The following is a 26480-nucleotide window of genomic DNA, read 5'->3' on the forward strand; positions in this document are numbered from 1 at the left end:
CACCACCCCACCCTAAAAAGCCCAAATAACTATATCAAATTACATAGCATCAAAGTAAACAGCAAATTTAATTATTTAGCTCTTCTAAATACAAATCTGTGGATACAGTTTTAATTAACTTCTTGAAGCTTACAGTTGAAATTTTCTTCTAAGCACAAATAATAGTTTTTTAAAGCAAGGCTCCCCTAATCATATTCATTCATTAAAATTTATCAATTCTCTTATTTTTGACTGTAATCATATTTTTAACTAGAGTTGTTCAATACTTTGATTTTATATCTTATTTTTCAAGTAACCTGTTAAAATAGGAACTGTTTGTTAAAATTTGTTGTATAAAATTAAAACTTGAACTGTAATATTTTCGAAAACTTAATCATCTTGTATTTATATCTAATCATTACTATATTTTTGATCAATTTTTTAAAAATTCATATAAATTTAAAGTTCAATAATAAATTCATAATTAACCTTTGTTTTGCCTTTCACTTCGTACATTCCCTTACACACAACCCTGATCTATCTCTTTTTATCTTTTCTTCTATACTATTATTAGTTCAGTGAGTGAAATATAAGTAAAGTAATTATTTTATCAATTCATTGTAATTGATTGGCGCTGGGCAAAATACCGTAAAGAGTGAGGGAGTTCGAAACCCACTCTAAACAAAGACCGACAGTGGGAAAGAGTTCAAAATGTTGCCGCAACTAGGGGCAGATTCTAAGTTAATCTGCTGAAGTGTATCAAGTGAAAGTGCATAATAGTGAATTGGTATATATAATCACCTCCATTTGTGTGAAATTCTTATTGAGTGTGCTACAGAAGTGTGATAATTATTATTATTATTAGTATTGCCAGGTAGGAAATTTATCTGTTTAGATTCTTCAAATTCTTAGGTTTAACCTATTCACTTGATTATTTTGTATATTAATTTTTGAATTCGTATTTGGTGCGCTCAACTATATGTAGATTTTTATATTGGTTATAGGAAAGTTGATATTATTTATTCTCATTCAATATTACTTTGGGTAGCTTTATTTCAAAAGTCTGTTATTTGGGTTTAATCAATCATTTAGTATGTTATTTTTGTGAATATAGTTTTGGGTTATATTAGTAGAATTGGGTATAGAAGTAGAGAATTGGAAGCCCTGAGTATCTTTTTTATATTATTTTATCCAGTCAAGCAGTATAGAAAATCAATTTTAATTATTTATTTGTGGGTGTAGTTCATTAAACAGTATTTCATTTTTGTGTGTGAACATTATTTGTGTCATGTATGAGCTTCATGATAAGTAGGATTAGTAATGGGTTCGTAGTATAGGTTACCTATGTCAGGATATTTTCTTAGAAATAGGGTTGTAAACACACTTCAATCAGACACAATGGCAACAAATGAGAGCAGCACAACAAATTTCGAAAGCAGTGAGGGCAGCACAGACAACACCATTGAGAGCCAGGAGCAATATTCACCGGAGATGTTACCGAATTCTGACATGGTAAATCAACCTGGTGACTCTCACGATGACCAAGAACAAATTCCGAGTGAAAAAAGCGGTAAAGTAGGACTATCAGGGAACGAAATGGACAAGATTTTCAACTTACTAACAAGTATGAGGGAAGATATGGGTGCCAGTTTCGAAGAAAACAGTAAGAAATTGGAAGAAAACAGTAAGAAATTGGAAGAAAATAAGAAAGAAATGAACGAAAAGTTAGAAAAGTTAAGTAGCAATGTAGAACAGCTGGAGAGAAGATTTGAGAAGAAAATGGAGGAGAAAACTAAAGAGATTTGTGGTGAGATAGCAATGAAAATAACAGCAGTTGAGAAAAACGTCGAGAGAATAGATAAGAGACTTTCAACAGAGATCGCATCAGTGAGAAAGGAGCTATCAGAGAAATCAGGTGGAATGGATAATGCAGCCTTTAAAAGATTTGAGGAGCAGCTCGCGGAATTTTACAGAGAGAAGGAAAGGATGAGAACGGAATTCGAGAAGGCCAGGACACAACCGATTATCGTCAACACCAGCTGTAGGGGATTGGATGAAGTGCCAAAATTTGAGAAATATCTGGAGAATCCTATGCAATTTTTGATTAAGTTGAAAGAGTATTTGCGGCGTAGTGGGAAAATTAACTGGAGTGAGCAATCAAGCATCATTGAAAAGTCATTTGATAGTCAACACTCAGCATGGTGGATGATTATTCAGGCTAGCATTGACTCTCTAGAACAATTTGAGGAGCGTTTCACTAATAAATTCTGGAGCCAACTCATTCAAGATTCAGTGCGAGAGAGATTAAGAACCGGAAAATTTATTAGAGGGAGGAAATTAAATGCAAGTGAGTACTTCATAAAGCAGATGCTCATTGCAAGGAATTTGACACCAGCACTCTCGGATGAAGAAATCATAATAAAACTAGTCAAACACTATGGAACTGGACTGGAAACAGCTAGATTCAATAGGAATGTTAAGACAGTGCCCGAGATGGAAAAACTATTGGAAGAATGGAGCTTGCAAAATATCGATGTTGAGAAGAATGAATTAAGGGAGAAGCGAGAACAAAAAGAGAAGAATGTATGGGTACTACGAGAAGAGAGAAAAAGTCCGCAAATGAAAAGAAGAGAGCAGGAGATTGGTAACGGGCAGCAGTGTCAGGACAACAATCTGACTTTCAACGGCGATAAGGGAAGAGGAGGTTTCATTCGAGATGGAAAATGGAATAGCGACCAGAATGCTAATTGGCAGAACACCAATTCGTCACCAAATGTGAATTGGAGGAGGAGAGACGTGAATCAGCCACAGCCACACAGTCAGCTGAGTCCAACAGGAGAGAAAGGAGAAAAACGGTATCATAAACATGATAATGCTATAGAAGAGCTTCATGAAGGAAAACAGAGTCAACAGTTTGAAGAAAGAAATCCGGAAATAAAGAGAGCACAATATGGAAATGATAATTTCGGATCAAGGGGAGCAATCAATCATGATAACTACTCGCAGAGAAGTAATGTCAATGATAATGGAGCAAACACCTGTCAACAGAGAACTAACTGGAAAAGAGGAGGACAGAATGACTACCGAGAAAGAGGGTCGTTTCCAGATGATGACTGGAGGAGAGGTGGAGAAAAATGTGGAAGATAATTATCAACTCATTAACTAATTACTACCTGGAATGATTTTGGACTGTGGAACTGTAAATAGACTGAATAATGTAAATAAATAGCATTAGAGGTATCAAGATAGTATTGAAGAAATCATAATAATAGAAAATGGACAGTAGCTTGTGAACAATCAACAAACAATGAAGCGGAAGGGCAAAGATGACTCATAGGAAGGATAGAATGAAGTGTAAGGGCTAGAGTAGAAAGAGAAAGTGGTAACACCTGCGAGATGAGCGAGAGACATGAGAAGGAGTGAGATGGAGAATGTATTGTTCACGGAGTAAACAAGCCAGTAAGCATTGTGCGGAATTCACACAAGGGGTGGATTGAGTAGCCTTATTGTGTGAAGGATGCATGATGCTGAAAAACTTAACTGTAAATATGTGTAGCTGGTAGTATCAATTGAACAGTACGGTATGATGAGGAAAGATTGTAAATAGATAGGGAATTGGAGATGAATGGAGTAGCTGACTAAGTTGACATCATCAGCTTACGAGAGTCACTAGGCTAACGGCCAGTCAGAATTCTACGTAACATGCAGCATCCAATGATCTGGTTGTACAGCGATGGAGAACTACAGTGATCTTCAAACTTCAAGACCGTCCATATTATGAACTCATTTTGTGTTGTCTGAAGTGTGAGAACATTGATTTCATTATGTAGTTTACTCTTAATAACCATCCTTTTAGTGTTAATATCGCAAAGACTAAACTCATGTTTCATTTAGTATTTGCTCTTGAGAGGGGGGTTTTGAGCCACAAATGGCAACCATGTGCTCTCCTAAAATTTAAAAATTGTAGATATATGTTATTTGTTGCAACACGTGCTCTGAACATATTGTATTTAGGAATAGGAACGCTCGAAGAGCTAGAATAATAAAAAGAACCGTTTCTCGAAGCTATTGAGAATGCATTTGAATAGCTTACCTAGACAGACGCTGGGTCATTATTCTTTTCAAAATAGTTTGAGACAAAATCATTCTTTCCTAGAAACGTAACAGTATTCTAATGTCAGTCACAGACACGTTTACAATAGAAACCACATGGCCCACTGTGCTTTGTGTCAACCCTTGTATATATCTATAGCATAAGTTGATGGCAGGTGAATGAAGTTTGTGAATAGCGATATAGATATATAGTTAGGAGAGAAGTAAATATAGATATGTAATTTTCAATGTAACCACGTGGTCAGCATATGCTACAATTTTACCACGTGGTCAGCACATGAATATTATTGAAGCAATTATTTGATGATCAGTTATTTGAATGGTGATCACATAAAATGATAAATATGATATATGAGTAAATGTATTTATAAATTAGGTCATGAAGTAGATTAGGCTATATGTATAAAGTATTCAACAAATAATGTTGTAAAATAAATTATAATTTAATAATTATTATAAGCTAATTAAGTTAGTTGAATCCGAATTCATAGGCCAAGGACAAATTTGTAAATAGAATAAATTAGGTATATTTGATTAAAACATGTTGACAATGAGTATAAGAAACCTGCTTAATCAATTGAGTAGTAATTGATTGGTATCTTATTAATTTGATTTATTCAACTCGATTGTAATGATGTACTGTATGACTTTGTATTTTGTTCATTTCATATATTTATTATTGAAGTATTTGCCATATTAGATTTATAAGATTGATTACTGTATTAATCAAATCAATGCATTCAATTGTCAGTATCCAAACTTCAGAGTTTAAATATTGATAAAATATATGATATCATTTGTTTTAATAATGAAGGGGAGCCATATTTTAAAATGATATAACATAATAAACATTATAGTGGATTCAAATTGATATTTGAATTCAATTTGTAAGCAGAATATTAGGCTGAAGAGTTTGAGTGTAGGCGGAGCTAGAGGGCAAAGGGTGATGAGGGGTGGAAAATCGTGGTTCTAGTATATAAACAGGCAGACCATTCCTTGCAAGTTAGTTGCAGTTAGTTGCAGTTAGTGGCAGTTAGTGGCAGTTAGTGGCTGTCAGTTGCTGTTAGTTGCTGTGAGTCTCTTGGATTTTGGACAGTGTAGGAGTGTGTAGGAGTGAGTTTTTGGTTTCAGACTTCAATTATCCTATAGGGAATTGACTGAGCCAGGTAAAGATTGTATTTAGAATTTTCAATTTTTCTCATTTCAAATCCACACCACCCCACCCTAAAAAGCCCAAATAACTATATCAAATTACATAGCATCAAAGTAAACAGCAAATTAATTATTTAGCTCTTCTAAATACAAATCTGTGGATACAGTTTTAATTAACTTCTTGAAGCTTACAGTTGAAATTTTCTTCTAAGCACAAATAATAGTTTTTTAAAGCAAGGCTCCCCTAATCATATTCATTCATTAAAATTTATCAATTCTCTTATTTTTGACTGTAATCATATTTTTAACTAGAGTTGTTCAATACTTTGATTTTATATCTTATTTTTCAAGTAACCTGTTAAAATAGGAACTGTTTGTTAAAATTTGTTGTATAAAATTAAAACTTGAACTGTAATATTTTCGAAAACTTAATCATCTTGTATTTATATCTAATCATTACTATATTTTTGATCAATTTTTTATAAATTCATATAAATTTAAAGTTCAATAATAAATTCATAATTAACCTTTGTTTTGCCTTTCACTTCGTACATTCCCTTACACACGACCCTGATCTATCTCTTTTTATCTTTTCTTCTATACTATTATTAGTTCAGTGAGTGAAATATAAGTAAAGTAATTATTTTATCAATTCATTGTAATTGATTGGCGCCGGGCAAAATACCGTAAAAAGTGAGGGAGTTCGAAACCCACTCTAAACAAAGACCGACAGTGGGAAAGAGTTCATAATATTTGATAAAATGATTTAATAATAAATTTCCATAATAATTGAGATTGAATATTTGAGTAATTGATTATATTTCTAAATTCTTCAAAAACAATCTGGCACGTTGTGCAATCTGCTTTGTCCAATGACCGACAAGGATAGCAACATCATTGTTATTGGTACTGACTCTATAAGGTGGACCTCACTTCATAAAGTCTGAACTCTTTCCCTCTTCGGTCTTTATTTAGAGTGGGTTTCGAACTCCCTCACTCTATACGGTATTTTGCCCGGCGCCAATCAATCACTTTGGATTGATAAAATAATTACTCTACTATAATTTCACTCACTGTGTGGATACTTATATTTCACTCACTGAACTAATAATAGTATAGAAGAAAAGATAAAAAGAGATAGATCAGGGTCGTGTGTAAGGGAATGTACGAAGTGAAAGGCAAAACAAAGGTTAATTATGAATTTATTATTGAACTTTAAATTTATATGAATTTATAAAAAATTGATCAAAAATATAGTAATGATTAGATATAAATACAAGATGATTAAGTTTTCGAAAATATTACAGTTCAAGTTTTAATTTTATACAACAAAATTTAACAAACAGTTCTTATTACTTTTATCAGGTCACTTGAAAAATAAGTAATTAAATCAAAATATTGAACAACTCTAGTTAAAAATATGATTATAGTCAAAAATAAGAGAATTGATAAATTTTAAAGAATGAATATAATTAGGGAAGCCTTGCTTTAAAAAACTATTATTTGTGCTTAGAAGTGAATTTCAACTGTAAGCTTCAAGAAATTAATTAAGATTGTGTCTTTAGATATGAATTTAAAAAGAAGTAATAATTAAGTTTGCTCTTTACTATAATGCTATGAAATTTTATATACTTATTTGGGCTTTTTAGGGTGGGGTGGTGTGGATTTGAAATGAGAAAAATTGAAAATTCTAAATACAATCTCTACCTGGCTCAGTCAATTCCCTATAGGATAATTGAAGTCTGAGACCAAAAACTCACTCCTACACTGAACACTGTCCAAAATCCAAGAGACTCACAGCAACTAACAGCAACTAACTGCCACTAACTGCAACTAAAAGCAACTAACTTGCAAGACAGGGTCTGCCTGCATATATACTAGCACCACGATTTTCCACCCCTCATCACCCTTCGCCCTCTAGCTCCGCCTACCCTCAAACTCATCAGCTAATATTCTGCTTACAAATTGAATTCAAATATCAATTTGAATTCACTATAATGTTTATTATGTTATATCATTTTAAAATATGGCTCCCCTTCATTATTAAAACAAATGATATCATATATTTTATCAATATTTAAACTCTAAAGTTTGGATACTGACAATTGAATGCATTGATTTGATTAATACAGTAATCAATCTTATAAATCTAATATTGAAAATACTTCAATAATAAATACATGAAATGAACAAAATACAAAGTCATACAGTACATCATTACAATCGAGTTGAATAAATCAAATTAATAAGATACCCATTAATTACTACTTAATTAATTAAGCAGGTTTCTCATACTCATTGTCAACATGTTTCAATCAAATATACCTAATTTATTCTATTTACAAATTTATCCTCAGCCTATGAATTCGGATTCAACTAACTTAATTAGCTTATAATAATTATTAAATTATAATTTATTGTACAACATTATTTGTTGAGTACTTTATACATATAGCCTAATCTACTTCATGACCTAATTTATAAATACATCTACTCATATATCATGTTTATCGTTTTATGTGATCACCATTCAAATAACTGATCATCAAATAATTGCTTCAATAATATCCATGTGCTGACCACGTGGTAAAATTGTAGCATATGCTGACCACGTGGTTACATTGAAAATTACATATCTATATTTACTTCTCTCCTAACTATATATCTATATCGCCATTCACAACCTTCATTCACCTGCCATCAACTTATGCTATAGATATATACAAGGGTTGACACAAAGCACAGTGGGCCATGTGGTTTCTATAGTAAACGTGTCTGTGACTGACATTTGAATACTGTTACGTTTCTAGGAAAGAATGATTTTGTCTCAAACTATTTTGAAAAGAATAATGACCCCAGCGTCTGTCTAGCTAGGCTATTCAAATGCATTTTCAATAGTTTCGAGAAACGGTTCTTTTTTATTATTCTAGCTCTTCGAGCATTCATATTCCTAAATACAATATGTTCAGAGCACGTGTTACAACAAATAACATATATCTACAATTTTTAAATTTTAGGAGAGCACATGATCGCCATTTGTGGCTCAAGTCAGTGGAAGAGATATAGTGAGGTCCACTTTATAATGGCAGTGGATAAAGATAGGAGAATAGCGATGCCGATTTCTCTGCATCAATTAATTATATTTCTGCACTGTCAAAAACATTATTGGCATCGTTGTGAACCTAGAAAATGATAGTACCACCAGCTTTGTCGAATGATAGACAAGTATAGCAAAACCAAAGTTGATCAATTATTGTCATTATAACGTGGACCTCAGTATAGGACCACATGATCACCAATTTTCTGTGTTACCACAGCCTCTTCTACAATAGTTAACATTCTGTATAATGTATCATTCTTGTGATAATTATCAATTTTTTATTTGTTCATAAAGAAAATACATTTTTCAATTATTCAATAATGAATTTTCATGATTGAGATTGAATAATCTCACATTTTAACATATTTCTGCATGGTCAAAAACAATCTCGCAATGTTGTAGAGCTACATAAGGATATAATAATAGATCTATCTGCTATATGTTCAATGACTGACAGACAAGAATAGCAACATCAATGTTAATATAAAGGTGAGAATTTTGAGCAACCAGAGAATGGATATATAATCCATTACTAGCCTCTGAAGAATCGTGTTTCCTTTGAAAATAAAGCTTAGTTTCAAAATGGCATTATTGAAGCATTTTTCAAAGGATTCAAAATCATACTGACCTAGTAATTATCCACATGAACTATTATTGGAGTCATATGGAAAAACTAGGTTCAGGTGCATTGTGTCACAAATCAAAATTGTGACAAGATAATGTTACTAAATAATTGATTATATTATTAAAAGACACCGCTCAACTATCAGGAACCTAGCTGGCTGCGGAGATAAGATTCATCCTTCCTTGTACAGCTGCTTGTTGGCTGTCATACGTCCCTGAGCAGCGGCCAATTGGCTGCCGTTCATCCTCCCTTGTACAGCGTCCTTTTGGTTGCCAAATGTCCCTGGGCAGCGGCCAATTGGCTGCCATTCGTCCCTGAGCATTGACTCATTGGCTGCCATTCATCTTTCCTTGTACAGTGGCCCGTTTGATACTGTACCAACTATCAGGAAGCTGGCTGGCCGCGGAGATAATATTCAACCTTACTAGTACAGCTACCTGTTGGCTGCCGTACGTCCCTGAGCAGCGGCCCTTGGCTGCCTCTCAACCTTCCCCTCCCTATCATACTGGAGCAAAACTTAGGCTGTGAGACCAACACAAAATTATATAGAGGTAGTCTCAACAAAGCACTAAGGAGGTGCTGTCTATGCCAGAGTTAAGGCACTTAAAGGTAAGAAGAAGGACTTTGACTAGCCTCCTTTCCCCGCCCATATTACAGCTAAGCTGAGTCGTCCAGGAGCAACACCTGGGTATCAATCACCTACCCCTGGTGGTGCTCAGAGTGTACTTGATAATTGACATATTTGTTTGGGTCAGGTTAATCTGGTTAGAGGTTGAAAGGTTTGGTCAGGTTAGGTTATTGGTATAGGTATATAATTTTATTCATTGTATAAAGCACTATAATCATGATATAATATTATAGAATATAGGCTATAATTTATTATGACATTGGAGGAAAACTAGGCTGAGCCTGTACGGTACTACTGTATTTCTCTCCAAAAATTTCGATAGAATGTTAATTAGAGTTCTAGCTTAGTTCAACTTAGTCTTGATAGTTTAAATCCAGTAAGATTGAACTAGAAATTTGTTCAGGTTAGGTTTGAAAGGTCAAATCAGGTTAGGTTTGTTGTAACACTACACACCATCTATACTGGTATAAATATTCTTTTCATCAGAATTTACATTATTTTTCTAAATAAACACTGTAAGAACCGGTGCCTCGATCGTCAATTTATGTGAAGTGAATTTTACCCAATTTAAATAGTGATATAACAAAAATATTGATAATTCGCATATGAAGTATACGTTTCAAAGAACCAATTTCGTCTACTTCTAATTCAAGTAATTTCAATTTCTGGTGTGTCAAAATGAAGTGATTTTAAAAATAATGAACAATGCAATAATAATCTCAATTTCATTCGAATTTAAATTGTTCAAACCATAATTCAATTTCATTATTATAATTTATTATATCATAATAGTTAATAAATCCCATTAAATGAATTTGCAAGCAGGGAAATTTTATGTTGTCAGCCCTTAAAATCGAAATGGAGCACCATTTTCAGTTTTCAGTTTGCCATTTGCCATCTCGCCTCGCTAGGTTGGAGTAGGCAAATTGTTCAGCAGGCTGAATCTGTAAATTCAGAATTCAGATATTGGTTATGATCTTGTGAGTACGGTATTTTGCGTTTGCGCGGGTGTAAGTGCGTGACTTTTTTGCTACAAATGAAACAAATTTTCTACTATAATTACTCCGATAACACGTGTTAACAAGGTAAGATTGATTATTATGCTATAGAATTGATTTATTACATCTTAGTATGGTTATGAAATTAGTTGCTTTGAGCTTTGATGATGATCTGCACATGTCATGTCTAAAAAAGATGTCAATTGAATATGATTATAATTTTTTGTAAATTATTGTACATTAAGCATCTTTCACCTGATAACAGTTTACGTTTCACATGGTTGAGGTATTACCGGATTGTCACATTAATTCTACTGCTACTCTGATAACGCGCTATAAACTTGATGCAAATGCAAGACCAATATTTTATTACATAGATTATACGATAGATTTTCTTTTTAGCCATAATAAACAAATCGTTTCCTTGTCATGTATTTAAATCAAACTGTATTCTTCTTCCCTAATAAAGAAATTGACAAACCCCAATTTATATCTTCCGTGAAAAAGAAATATTGACAAACCCCAATTTTTTTACCCTGTTCGTATCAATGGAAATAAATAGAAAGATTAATTACATTTGTCAAATGCTAATCAATATATTATAATTATTGATTTATGGCATATCATTTTGGATATTGCTATATCTAATTGTATTAATACAATTGGTTGAATAATTGATTAATGCAAATAATCAACCAATTGTATTAATACTTTGTAAATTATTGTAGCTTATATGCTTTTTGTAATCATCTATAATTTGAATAAACTCCTCTTGTCGTGTTGTAGGCTACCCTCGACTAGAGACATTATTAGACGTCTATTATTATCTTGAAATCTCTAGACTTTGACCTTTTATTTTTATGTTCTTGCCATCTTTCAAATAAATTTAAACATTCCAAAGTTAATGTAAGCATAAAGAAGCAAGGGAAATCTGAAAACGATACTTCAGGCTAATATCCCTCTTTAGTGTAACCTACAAACTCTTTGAGTGGCTTATGTACATGCTATTACACTACGGTACTGGTGAGGATGTGCTATCAAAGGTGCAAGCTGGATTTAGACCTGACCAATCATGCTGTGGCCAATTAATGGCTTTAACATTAAATTAGATGTGGAAACGAAAAATGTCAGAAAACAGCTACTGTATTTCTAGATTTATCATTAGACGATGAAGTAATTTGGAGAGAGGGACTATAACATTGCTCAAACTGATTCTTCACAAGTGATTCTTCGCAAAAGGATGTTTTAATCAATTTTATCTAACAGAAGGTTCAGATCTCATGGTCTCATGGATGAGAATCATAGGTGTAGGCAGACTGAACATAATGGAGGACTGTACCAAATATATGAGTACTAGCTCCATTGCTTTTCAACCCGTATGTTCATCACATAACTTCCCAATTAAAATGCCGCGTTTTCAGTTTGGTGATGAAATTTTCATAGCATGTCAGTATAAAAACTTCAATATGGATCTAGCTGCATTGAAAATACATTTCAAAAAATTGATACTGGTACCAAATCCTAACAAAACAGAATGTGCCCTCTTCCATCTCAACACCCATATGGCACAAGCTCAGATCAAGGTGTACTCCTATTGGTAAGCAGTGTGCTTCAAATGTAACCCAGAGTACATTGGAGTAAATGTGGAAAGAACATTGTCATACTAGATATGACCCATATCTAAAGAGTATGTTGCAAGGTGCGCAGCAGAGTCAACCTCTTAAGAAAGCTGGTTGTCCCAAGTTGGGGAGCTGGAGTTGACGGCCTTATAATCCCTGGCACTTTTAACAGCTAAACATTGTTTACTAAAAATCTGGACTCTTAGAGCAACAGTGCTCTAAGAATAATTTCAGGAACTTTAAAATCAACTCCTCTTGCATGGCTTCCAGTTTTAGCCAACATAGTGCGAAATAATAGAAAAGGTGAGTTAATATCAGAATTAAAAAGAGAGGTGTCTACACAATTCAACAACCACTCTGCACGATGACATTCCACTGTTTCCTCCTAGTACGCTCAGATCAAATAATTTATGGAAAAAGTTCCCTGAGATAATACAGCATGGCAACATAGGAGAGACATAGAGAGCTAGGTGGGCAAAAGATGCACCCACAAATAACTATCTTGCTGCAGATTCAACAAAACGAGTGCATTGATTTGATCTCTAAAGGAAAGAGTGGTGTTTATCTATGAGAGGTTCTCATTGTTGGCAATGGACGTTGTGCTTATGAGAAAAAGAAATGGGACTCCAGGAATCAGGGTTTTGTAATTGTCATTCAATGCAAGCCACATAACTTAGGAGTTATTCATTTCTTTGAGGGAGACCTGAAAGAGATTCTCGAAGCCACAAATACAGCAGTTGATTGGTTGAAACAGCTAAATTGAATAACAGAGCTATCTATCGACTACAGAAGGCGGTAGTGACAGAGATTTTGCAACTCGGTCGTCCTATCGTTTCCACTAACTTTAAATCTTGAATCCCACTATAAAAAAATAGTTGAAAATTTGGATTAAAAAAAAAACACAAGTCGATGCGACCGTGATTTCATGTTGGAAAATTTTCCTTATTTCTTGATGGGAGCTCATGATAGAAAATATCACAATGGAATATGTAGGTCATTGTTATTTTCCTGTGTTTTCCACATATTTTTCAGCCTAACCGTAATTGTCGAAAGAGATTGATCATTGCAGTACTTATTCATGTGATAAACTTTCTATAATAATAGATACATTTCAGATTGATTATGAATGATAATTGTTTTCAGGTGAAATGAGTCAAAGTGGAAGTAGCGGTAGGCGCGTGCCTAATGTTCCTGAAGAACAGCTTCTTCTGTCGGAGTTGGGACCCGTGAGAAATGGAGTCACCATCACTCCAACTCGTGCTGCAGCGGCTGCTACTGCTGCCAAAAGAGGCAAGTTCCATTTTTATCAAAAAATAATTGAACTTACTCATTATGTAACAAACTACCTAGTCACTCTCTGGTCATGGCTGTATACAGAAATAGTGTGTTCAATAGTATCTGATGGAGTTCAGTTCTCGATAGCTTGATCCCTCAAACAAACAAAATAGGCTAATTAGTTGTTACACTATTGACATGTTTGACCATGTACACATGACATTGACCATGTTTGAGCAAGCACTGTACATACAGATTCTCATTGTCAATTTTAAGGCTATCATTTCCTATTTATTCAGGAATATTGCTAATGAATCAATTTAAAAGCTTATTTATTTGATTGCTCGGTTATGAATGGGACAATATTAGGCAAGTAGTATGTTTATTAAAATAATAGTTATTAATAAATGGAGCTCATCTATAAAATCATGAAAAAGAATTGGTTTATATACATTACAGGATAGGAAATAAACGAATAACGCATCATCACGTCTGTACTACTGAAATACTGGACTGATTAACTTGAAATTTCGCATAACGATTCTTAATTCACCGAGGATGTTTCAATTAAAAATGATAAAATCATAAATTAATTAATTTCCTATCTCATACGTTTATATAAGCCAACTCTTTTCTTTATTTTATTATTTTATTTTTATTTTATTTACATAAATACATACATGGAGACAACAGGTTAAACCCTTATATGTCTCCTTGAAACATTACAACATTCTTCATTTAAAAAATTAGATTTAAAATAAACATCAAGCTGAGAATAAAACAAGAGTAAAATAAAATAAGAACAAAATAAATTATATAACAAAAAAAAGCGTCTTAACAAAAGAAATATGTGTTTTTTTAAATATAAAGAAAATAAAAATCCCAGGTCCGAAACATGTTGCGACAAAACACCCCAAAAAATGGGCACTGAGACCTTCACTTTCCCATACTTATATTACAAGTAGCCCTATACAGGAAACAGATAAATGTGTTTTTTTATTAAAAAAAATCCTATCTTATAGCTAGGATTCCTATCTATCCTGAATCTATCTAATCCTATCTATTGCCGAAACTACTTTCCAAGATAAAATATGGGAGGTGGGAAAATATGCACTTAAAATATCTTACATGGGTACAAACCATGCAATACAGAAATAACAAAGAATCATGTGGGCACTGAGAAGAAAAAAGTCATAAAAAAGAGAGAAAGAAAAATGTCATACGGAAACCTGGCTACAAATATGTATCCCAAATTAAGCCCTTCAGAGTGCTGCGGAATCTGCCACGAGAGCACCCAAAGACGTCTAGGCGCCCAGAAAAGAGATTGAAAAGCCTTTGGATTCTATTAATTGGAGTTATAATGACTCTCTGTTTTGGAGCGTGTTACAAGAAAAGAAAATGAAGAACGACGAGCTATGGATGATATGTAGATATTAAGTTTAGAAAGTAAATAAGCAGAATCTATTTCATTGTAAGTTGTAAAGGAAAATAAGGGATCTGACTTCCCTCCTTGATTTTAATGTTTCAATTCCAAATACACACCTCAGCGTATCAGTTGGGATATCAAATGGACAGTAGACAGTAAACTTCTTGTAATACATATATCTCAGAAATTTGTTTTGTAAACGCTCCAGAATGAGAATTTGGCCATTGCAATATGGATTCCAGATCTCAGAGGCATATTCTAGGAGATTTCTAACTAGTGACTTGTATAAGAATAAGAGAGGGGCAACATCACTAAATGGTGAGCATGTCCTTAAGATCAAACCCATCTGCTGATTAGCCCTACTGCATATGAAGTCCACATGACAATTAAAAGTAAAATCACTGGTAAACACTACACCGAGATCTTTGAAAGTTGTCATCTCTTCCAAAGGGGTGCCACCAATATTATATATATTTTCAAAAGGAGCCAACTGTCGAGTGAAACTAATAACTTTGCACTTGGCCACATTTATTTTCAGTTTATTAGTTTCACACCAGACTAATAAACTATCAACATCCCTCTGAAGGTTAATGCAATCATTGACATTCTTTATTTCTCTGAATAGTTTAACATCGTCAGCGTACATGAGGCAAGAAGAATTTTTAACAAATGAAGGAAGATCGTTAATGAATAATAGAAAAAGTAGTGGCCCAAGATTAGAGCCCTGTGGCACGCCAGATGAACAATAAAAGGAATCAGATTTATGATTATGTATCATAACATATTGCAATCTCAAATGTAAGTAACTCTCCAGAAGTTTGACTAAGTTATCACAGAAACCCATCACTCTGAGTTTCTTAACTAACAATCTGTGATTTATTGTATCAAATGCACTAGAAAGATCTGTATATATGGCATCAACCCTTCCCCCACCGTCTAACACTGTGGACACTTCATTGCTGAATACCATTAGATTAGTTACAGTGGAGCGCCCAGGTAAGAAAACAAGCTGCTCCTCTGCAATAACTCTCTTGACCTGTCCAATTATAATTGCATGTAGTACTTTTTCAAAAATTTTGGAAAAACAGTTCAAAATAGAAATAGGTCTGTAATTCCTTATGTCTGTTCTTTTCCCCGACTTGAAAACCGGGGTTATTCGAGCAATCTTCCATTTTTCAGGGAATTTAGAAGTTTTTATAGATAGATTGAAAATAAACTTTAAAGGTTCAAGAAGAACTGCTGCACAACCCTTAACAATAAATGTGGGAACAAAATCAGGGCCTTCAGAGCAACCAGATTTTAATCCCGCTATAGCAGATAAGATCTCATCTGAAGAAACATCACCAATGCATACACTCAATCCCAGGCCTCCAGACATCCCCGGACCACCCCCGCATTCATCAGATGCAACAGGTGTATCAGCCTCATAAACTGACTCGAAGTAACGTGCAAATCCATCCACAATATGAGGGCCAATGTAGGACTCCCCACTCAGCGTCATAGTCGACTCCACAAAGGATGTCTTTCTCTTGCAATTTACGTATCTCCAAAAGTTTCTCACATTACCACACAGACCAGATTGAATGGAATGTATATAGTTATTATATGCTAAAGTAATTCTAGTCTTCAAGGAGGTTCTCAAAGTTTTAAAAAGATTGTCGTGATGAGGTGAAACTTTCCTCTTCCTTGCACATTTATTCTTCATCTTTAGATCAGATACTATATCTGCAGAGAACCAAGGAGGATATTTAGGATTGTGCTCTTTCACTTTAATCTTCGGAATACAATCATCCAAGTGTGAGTACAGTATGTTGTAAAATTCATCAACAGCCGAGTCGACATCAACACAACCGAATAAAGAGTCCCAGCAGCGGTCTCTCAATCCACAGTAGAGTTTAAGATAGTCTCCCTTAGGATAATTATAACGAAATTCCTGGGTATCAATTGAAGCATTATCAGTCCCAGAATCTGAATATGAGGCCTCAACAAATAATGCAGGATGATAGCCGTCTTCAGGGAGGAGGGAATCATCACTCCTGACAACTTCAACGTGGAAGTTACTTAATACAAGATCCAGAGTCCTACCCAAATTATTCACAACTGAGTTATACAAATTTAAATCATAAAAATTCAAAAAAATTATTTAGAATCCTAGCTCTAGATGTTCCCAAAGAAAGATCATAAGTGCTGGAGGTTGTTTCTGGTAAATTAAAATCTCCAATAATCATTAAATTACCATTAAGTAAATCGTGAAGAGATTCAATATAATATTCTAAGTATTGGAGATAGGTGTTCGACTGAATTGATGGAGGTTAATAGACTGCATTTATGTGATAATATGTTGCATTTAACTTCAATTTAACTCCTACCGACTCATAATCATTATTAGCTACGGAAAGCTCATCACATAAATCAGCATGCAGTGATCTTTTAACTGCAATAATTAACCCCCCCTCCCCTCAGACGACCATCACCATCACCCCTATCACTCCGATAAAAACTATAGCGTTCATCAAAAAATTCGGAGCTGGCAATACCATCATGCAACCAGGTTTCCGTCAACACAATAATATCGTGATCAGTGCTTAGTAAGGATCTATAAAAATTGGAAGATTTTGTGCGAAGTCCTCTTACATTCTGATAATAGATAGACAAGTTGGAAAATAACATAATTGACTAAGACAAGAACAATGAAAGTTGAATAATAGTAATAAAAATGAGTATAATGTATAATAAGAAATATAATGTATAATATTTAGTATAATAATAATAAGTATGTGATTTAAGCTGTGATGCAAAACATAGGCTACAACACTCAATCAGGTTTAACTCATCAGGTTTTAGATTCGGCTCTCAAGCTTGAAATAGAAACGGTTCTCAACGAAGAGTATTAGAACGAGAGAGAGAGATAAAATATCAAAAGAGATTAGGTTAAAGTTGCACTATACAGAAGTCGGTCAAGATTATCAGTAAGAACACTGGCATTTCAGATATCGCACTTTAATTATTGTAATGGAGCGAGAATGGAGAACGAATGTTTATATATTCCATTCAAATAACACTTTGGAGCAGAAAAGTTGAGAGAATAATGATTCTTAATATGTAGAAGAAATAAAATGGACTCTACAATAAATAAAGATAATAATAAAAATAAAATTGAACGGTGAAGGAGAGAGAAATAGAGAGAGCAAAGTGAAAAGACAAATCTAGTCAAAAATTTCAGTGCCTACATAAATAAGAACGTTAGAGAGTAAATTAATGATAAGAGATCAAGTAGATTCGAAGAGCGGAATGGTCACCACTCCAAAATCCCGAGGAATCATGCCGTATAATACAATTGAAAGAAATGAACAAATAAATAACCAATAATATTTAAATATAGAAAAATAAATAAATAGATGAAAAGAAATAGTGGACCGTTTAGAAAAAAAACCTCGAGACTTAAACTTCTTATACACCATATGAAGGAAATTCTAACCGGAAAAATTCAATTAATAGATACAACTATATGAATCCAGAAGTATGGAGTTAGTGACCCCGCCCACACCACTAATGACCAATTACCAGAAATAGAACCGGAAAAATTACAGTATAGTATCATGAAGAATAATAAATTACAATTTAAGATACTGAAGAGAAATTTATGCATAATAGGGTTTATATTCAGGTATAACATTCATTCACTATTCTTATAGCTCATATCCAAATATCATAGTTCATTAAATCAATACAGTACGGTATTCAGAATACATAATAGTCCATTTCAAGTATTAGACGAATTAACTACGTAGACAGGATTCGATCACCCTCACGCCAGAGGATCCTACCATCAACACTCCACACATTCCTGATGCTCACCCTGCTCGCCGTTTCAAGTAGAAAATGATATCTTTGCCGAGTGAGATCTTCTCCAATAGTGACAGCCGAGTCCTTGAGCTGCCTCCTCGCCGTCAGGATCATTCGTCGGGTCTGGTAGCTCACGAGTTTGACCAGTATAGCTCGAGGTCTAGGCCGAGTATCGCCAGGCTTCGATGTGAGACGACCCACACGGTGACATCGATCAATCAGCGATGAAGCGATCTCGATCTTCAGCTTGTCGCGACATAGATTTGTCACAAGCTTCATGACGTTTTCTTCCTTTTGCTCAGGTATACCAAATATTCGTATATTGTTCCGACGCTGATATTGTTCGAGGGCGTCCAGCCTACCCTCGAACGCCGCATTGTTCGTTGCCAGCTGGTCGTGCAACTTGGTGATCGCAGCCGACATCGAGTCCTCCCTCTGTTCCACGGCCGTGAAGCGTGACTCACACTCATCCAGAACACGGGCAGTAATCTTTTCCTCGAGTCTATCGTTGATCTTATCAGCAACACGATCAACCAGGGTGTCGAGAAACAAGTCATCTGATTCAAGTCTAATTATAGATTATTTATATAAATAATAATAATACAAATTATTGAATTTTGCAATATTAATCTTCAAAGCGAACGGGCGCAGTATCAGATAGACGTTTTCAGACAGACGGAGAAAAAATCTAACATCCGAATGCAGACAAGCAGATATTTGCACACAGACAGATGGGCGTCTATGTGCGTTGCTACATTCAATCACTTGGGGAGGTATTTTTCCTGCTGCTTTGTGCGTTCGCTTTCAGTTGGATGGAAGATACTTGATAGTTCACAACTCGAAAATCCGGAGGATTCTCATACACGGTTTTTTGTTTCCTGGATTAGTCAAACGTCACCATAAGATTATTTTATCAATAGGCTTGTCAATAGTAAAAGACTTGATAATAGGATTACCTATTGCAGAGAGTGATGTCTACGTAAGCCGTAAACTTGTAAGAGAGTAATGGGTGGAATTGCGATGAGAGATAAAAGGACTTACATTTTTAGGTCGTGAATCACCATGAAGTGATGTTCAAATTCATAACTGTATGCTTCCCTTCCACAGGAATAAACTAGAGCGCAGTAATGCACACCCCAATCAATTAATGCACATTTCAAAAAGGTTTTAAATACATTCTATGCTAAGGATGATGTCATATACAAATATTAGATTTTGCGTGGGTTTAGATGAGTTGTTCAGAGAGCTGGCGACCGGGAATAAAATATAAGATAGCTCAATTTATAGCTCAATCTATACAAACCGAATTAACGCGATCGAATTTTGGTTACTTTTTCGTTTGTTACTGTTTACCGCACGGCTTCTTATAGGATACGAGCGTAGTCTGCCCCATAAGAGGTCGAGCGTTCTTTAAAGAGCGAAAAAGTGTGACCGAAATGTGACCGGAATTCCGAGTGACCATTGCTTATCCAGGGTGAGATATTGTACCGAATACTAGCCGCAGTGCCAATTAATCCCCTTAAAATTATCAAATAAATTGATAAATTACATTATGTATTTATTTTCCAGTTTCTGTATTCGTTTTACGTTAATTTTATATTTAGAAAGGTTGAAAATTCAATTATTATGTAAAAACTCATGGGTCAATGGGAAATTATCTATATATTTTGTATTTTGATCTAGAGTTTGTAATATGTCTTGAATATTCTAAATTGGCAATAAATGAAATTGATGGTTTTTAACATTTTGATCCAAAACAATAGCATTTATGTTGTAGTGTCGTTGAATATTCAAATTACCTATGGCAGCTGCGTCTTAATTGAAAACTGATATAGAAATATGTGTGTGGATGTTTCATTTTTCAATGTAATTAATCGCCAATAATGTAAATTAAAAATTTTGATAGGACTGGCCTACATTCAATGTACTGTTTTACAGTTACATTTACAATTTGCAACAAATTGTTGCAAATTTGTTCATTATCGCAAATACTCACTTAGCTGTTGAGCACATTCTTCATTAGAGACACTGTTATTTTAATAGACCGTTCATTGAAGATCGTAATCGTCATATTCTTAACTATAAAATATTATCATTTGAAATGTACGAACTTAGCAGTTATTTTCAGTATGTCTACATTGCTTCCTGTATTGCCTCATTTCTCTTCCCTTTTTTGCTTGAATAAGCTGACTAACAATAAACCGAATTAAGTAATATTTTAGATAAAATAATAGTCTATAATAATACCTTACATAAAATCAAAAGTCTTATTGATCTTGAGATATTGTACAAATTGCTTTTTTATATTCTTAACTTTGATTTCTCGAATAATTTACACAGTATTGTCATTTGCTAGATCCTAAACATTCACTGTAGTGTAGTGAAAATGCGAACCTGAGTTTTCTTTCGACATAGGCTACTTTTTGAAGATATTGGCTTCCGATCAGCCTATAATGCAGATAGTATCATGAGTTGTATTAATGTTTGAATGTATGTTTTTCTAAAATCAGATTTTGCAATTAATATTTTGTCCACAGTTGGGGGTACAGATATAAGTAGTTCATTTACCACTCGCAAATTTAGTATTTCCATAATCTACTCTAGTTGAAAATCCTATTACTAATACTTACCCAAATAGAACTAAATTTTTTTCAGAATGGAACGTAAAAACAGGACAAATAATATAATGAAATCGCATTATTTCTTGGAATCAATACGGATGTTGCGGATTCCCTACTTGACCATTTGCAAGACATTATCAAACACCAATATTTATCTAACAGAATGCTGCGTTCACTGTACGGTTCATTTGTGAACGTTGAACCATGATATCTCGTTGTGTATATAATTCGTTGGTTTATCATTCGCTTAGTAGATTTTTTGTAACTAAATGTCTTTATCTCCAATATATTTATTATTCTATCTGTATGGAATTGTTTGAGAATGAAAATCAAATATTAGTTATGACAGTAGGGACGTTGTTGCTCGTCAAAACATAGTAGCTCAACAGGGTTTGAAGATGAATTAGGTTTGTTACGGGTGTTATGCCCAGAAGAGGTTGTGGTCATTACCGAGCACGTGTAGTAAAGTTGTCAAATGATCGGGAAGGTGATGAGAACTTGTTTGGATCAACTTCTTTTTGTCTGCGGTGGCTAATGCTAAAATAGCTTGGAATTCTTAATAAGTGTTACATAATTCCAGTTCTCTACTGTAGCTTGCAATGTGCGCACATGATCGCGACTTTTGCTTTTCGTATATTCTCTATCTACTTCTAAAATTTTGATGGTAAACAAATAGAACCGTGTCTATCATAACCTTGTATTTTTAGTTGAATCCCTCCAATAGTGAAATGTCTGGTGAAAAAGTGCCTCTTCTGTTTGTTAGCAAACAATCAGCTCGTTCATCTAGGAATATAAAAAATAATGTTCTTAGACTTCTTAGACTGCATCCTTTTCAGTTGTCGCAACGTAAGTACCTTCTTGTCCAAGCAATTAAACAATTAAATCAAGAAAACTTATCTATGAGTATGAATTATTTAATAAATTAATGAAATTAAATTTAACCATAGGAGTTTTCGTGCTATATTTTTTTCAGAGACTGACTTTCAAATAAGCTAATGGTCATTGTTTTTATGAAAGCTTTGAATAATTTTCTTGTCATTAATTGTGATTATTGTAACTCATTCTTATCTTATTCATGTTCTTTCTGTTTGTTATCTACATATTTATGGAGCTCGGCGTGAGGGAAAATGGTATTGTCTTAGAGAACGAGATAAAACTGTGTTGTTTCTGGAACTTTAAAATACATCTGCATAGTAATGTTTTCCCAGAGATTCTTGTTACTGCCATTTAGCGCAGTGTCAAGTCTGCATGTTTAGAATGTCGTCTATGTACGGTCATGTTGATAGAAGTGTTTGTCACAGAGAATATGATAATGAAGATATCATTCAGCTTCACTTCTCGCGTGGGTTAACACCCCAAAGCTTCCCTAAAGATTACTCTTCGAAGCAATGTTTATGTGCTACAATTCGAAAGGGCATTAGTTAGCCCTTAGAAGTCTCTTGGATCTTCCGAATCTCCTTGGAAAATGAAAAAATAAACGAGCTGCGATTAGCCCATGTCGTTCGCATAGTGAAGATTAGAGTCTAGTCTTATAAATCTCCACACACTTTTCATCACTTGTTAATTTTTACAGTTTAATTTATGAAAAAAATCTTCAAACTAAAAAATGGAGTTTCTTTCTAGCATAGTGTGCTAGAATTTATTCTTTTAAAATACTTAGTTCTGTATCTTAATCATTACAGTTTGGATCAAGATGGTCCTCAGAGTCGTTTCATTTCATTCTATTTATATGAAAATTCCTCATTTTCCAACAATTGCCATGAATCCTAAATATCAATTACAGTACCAATAATTTATCAAGTATCAAAATAATTATAATAGAATAGGTAATAGACAAGATTTCAAGTTTATTATAATTAATACTAGCAGGAGCAGGTAACCCGTGCTCCGCAAGGGTATATTTAAAAACTTGACAAACTGAAAACTTGACGTAATTAAATCTTGAAGAATTGAAAATAAGGCCTATTACCATCCCCGGTAATTAAGAATCTATATGCAATTTCAAGTCCAGTAGTTCAGACGTCAAACATAATTTTCTTATCCCGTACGTAATTTTCTTAGCCAGTTCTTTCCTTTATTGTAGTGTAGATTAGTTTGTATAATCTAATATTTAAACAAATTCATTTATTACCTAAAAATGTTATAAATTAAAATAAATCAATCAAATCTGAAAATTCCTCTCATCTATTTGACGGTACCTGTTGCGATACTTACAGTATATAAAAATTACAAAACCAATGGAACAAAGTTTTTAAATAAAACTATAACATTTTTATCAAATGAATCACAATGGACATATTTTGTATTCGAAAATAAAAGCTATACTTTCTTTGAGAAAATTAAGCGCCAACATAAATACATAGACCAGTTATTTTTTTAAATGAATCCCTATGATTTCATGAAATTTCATGGGAGGTCAGGTCACTTACATTTGAAAATAAATGTGTTGGTGAAGAAAAGTTAGTCAGCCTTTGGCTGTTAGCATTGCAGTTGCAGGGCACTGTTGAAGAAAGTAGGCCTAGTGTAGTGTTGTGGTGAGCCGTGAACCGTGTCACAGTTGGTAGCCGCATCTCTACCACTCTTAACGCTAATTAAATTCCAGGGGTGGAAAATGTTCCCCTTCGCTTCTTCCCTTCGCTCGGCAGGCAATCTTTGCCAGTGCCAGCTATCTTTGACCCCCCCTCCCCCTTACCCCACAAGTTGGCTGGAGTTGTTTCAACGATCACCCACCACTCGCATTATATTTTCCTTGCTAAAAACTTGGAAATACAGTACTTTTGCTCAAATGAAATATCGTGTCAACTAACAGCGTTACTGGTATCGGAACAGTCGTGGGCTCGAATCATTGAAAGCTCTTGGTTTTTAGATAATTTCATTTATAATTACCCTTCTGTAAGTGAATACTTTAGCCTTTCAGCTATGCATAAAATAGGTCCCGAACATCCGTAAAGACCATGAGTCCATCAATATAAAATTAGAAAATACAGCATCAATAGTATTCTATCAATGAATATTTTTGATCGACGTCATCAACTCTAATTAGAAATCCTGCTTTTCAAAAAATACTTCCGCTGTGGATTTTCTAGTCATTGTTATATGTTTTAGTAGGCCTATAGTATTGAGTGTATTAAGTATTATTCTATTTGAGACTTTCAATTGAATATAAGCAATTTTATTATTAAATTTATCAATTTGGCTCCGGCATTCATATAATATCTCCAATTAAACTAAACTTTACGTTTTCAATTGTATTTCCCATTCGATTTTGATGGTGAAGTGCACTGAATAGATTATCCAAAACGACTTTGACTTCTTTATTTTCCAACACATCAGCATGGCTGGTGAGTCGCTGAGCGGCTTCAACAAAACACATTCATGATGAAACCCTACTATTGTAGCCAATTTATTGGCCTCCCCAACAAAAACGATGAAGGCTATAGCTATTCGGAAGAAGACCGTCATATGTTTTTAATCAGCGCAACCTTCACTTTTTGTTTACAGAGCTTCTATTTGCTCCTTTCTTTGTTGATCAAATTTATAAATGAATATTATTGGTTGTTTGTGTTCCATGATTTGCGTTCTATCCGTTCAATTAAAATACATTTTTGTTCCCTCGAATTGTATCAATCTTAGTTGATTCAATATTCTGTGTGTTGTAATTGAACAAATTAAAATGGCAATACATATTTTCATTCAAGTATTTTTTTCTCATTAGAAAATCATTTCTTGGTTTTATTTTCAGTAATTTCAACATATTTTCTTTGTTATTCTCAGTTATTTTACTCAGTGGCTCATGTCCTTGTACAGAACTCCCAAAATTTCCAATTATGTTTCTTATCAGCTTGATTTTTACTTACGAGAAAAATTTTACTCATTGAATTCTTTGTAGTATACTAGTATTCACAGTTGTATTACAACAACTGATTCTTCATAGTTGTAATGCTGTAGCAGTTGTTAGAACTGTGTCTGATCTGCTTCGCCTTCCTGTTATTGACATTTCAATTTAATTTAGTTGTTTGTCATAATAAACTGAATGGTACAACGCATTGTTTTTGGTAAGGCTTTTTGGCAAGAGAGACAGATTCATTACATGAATCGTATAAACTACAAACATTTAATAATACTGGAGCTACTGATTCTATTCATTAATTTTTTTCATATCATTTCGGTAAAAAAATGAGAATCGAATCAAAGGAAAAAACTTAATTTTTACTGTTAAAGTATGATCTTCAATGCTCAGGAATTATTCAATAGAAACAGTATATTCTGTCTCTAGTATCTTTGTTCTACCTATTATCATAGTATAGTTTGTAAATCAGTCTACCGGCTTTATTTGAAATTCAGTATGAAAGTGGATACTCAGTGTAGAAGAGACAAGCTTAACAAGATTCGTTCACCCCAGTCAAAGTCTCCAGTTACACTTAGCGGGTCTTCTGGATGCTTAACTTATTCTTTTATTTTTCAATTTTCATGAAGTGATACTCTAAGTTACGCGTGGACTAATTTTTGAGCTTGTAGTAGGTATGAAATTTCACATCTTGATTATTCAAATCATTTATGCCACTGATAGGTTTGTTTTTATCAATTATACAATAATTTTATTTATTAATGATATAAAATGAGGGCCCTTTCATATCCTTTGTCAGAAATAGCACGTCAGAGTTTGACAAAAGATGATTGATTCAATTAATTTCATAATGAAAATATTTGATATGCAATGCCTACAAGCCTACATTTAGAGAATATTGAATACTTTTAAATCTATTCATTCAAAAGTCAAATTTCCTCGGAAAATAGTCTCACAATTCATTCTGCGTTTTTTCTGATTAAAATTATTCAACTATTTCTTTTATTCAGAATAATTTATATAAAAAAATCACTTTTTTGGACTCAGGGGACCTTGAAACGTATAGAAATTTAGAAATTGGGGTACCTTAATTTTTTCGGAAAGCAATACTTTCCTTACCTATGGTAATAGGGTTTAGCTTAGTTTTCCTTAGCTATTAGTTTAGTTTTCCTTACCTATGGTAATAGGGCAAGGAAAGTAATAAAATTGATGCTAAGTAACTGAGTGATCGAAGCAGGGTGTGTCAGCAAC

General features: G+C 33.8%; 1 protein-coding gene across 2 annotated transcripts in view; it reads left to right on the top strand.

The window, feature by feature from the left end:
- The first annotated feature begins 10470 nt into the window (after positions 1-10470).
- Positions 10471-26480, top strand: part of LOC111049132 (equilibrative nucleoside transporter 2) — a 50322-nt gene continuing 34312 nt past the window's right edge. The window contains exons 1-2 of one of the 2 annotated variants that reach the window (XM_022335140.2): positions 10471-10682; positions 13358-13504. In XM_022335140.2, the coding sequence (XP_022190832.1) occupies positions 13363-13504 (142 nt within the window). In that variant the 5' untranslated portion in view covers positions 10471-10682; positions 13358-13362. Of the gene's footprint in view, positions 10683-13357; positions 13505-21717; positions 22170-26480 lie in introns of those variants that run through there. The other variant, XM_039420569.1, reaches the window with a different exon arrangement.

Source organism: Nilaparvata lugens, chromosome 1 (assembly GCF_014356525.2).
Source record: "Nilaparvata lugens isolate BPH chromosome 1, ASM1435652v1, whole genome shotgun sequence".
Taxonomy (NCBI): domain Eukaryota; kingdom Metazoa; phylum Arthropoda; class Insecta; order Hemiptera; family Delphacidae; genus Nilaparvata; species Nilaparvata lugens.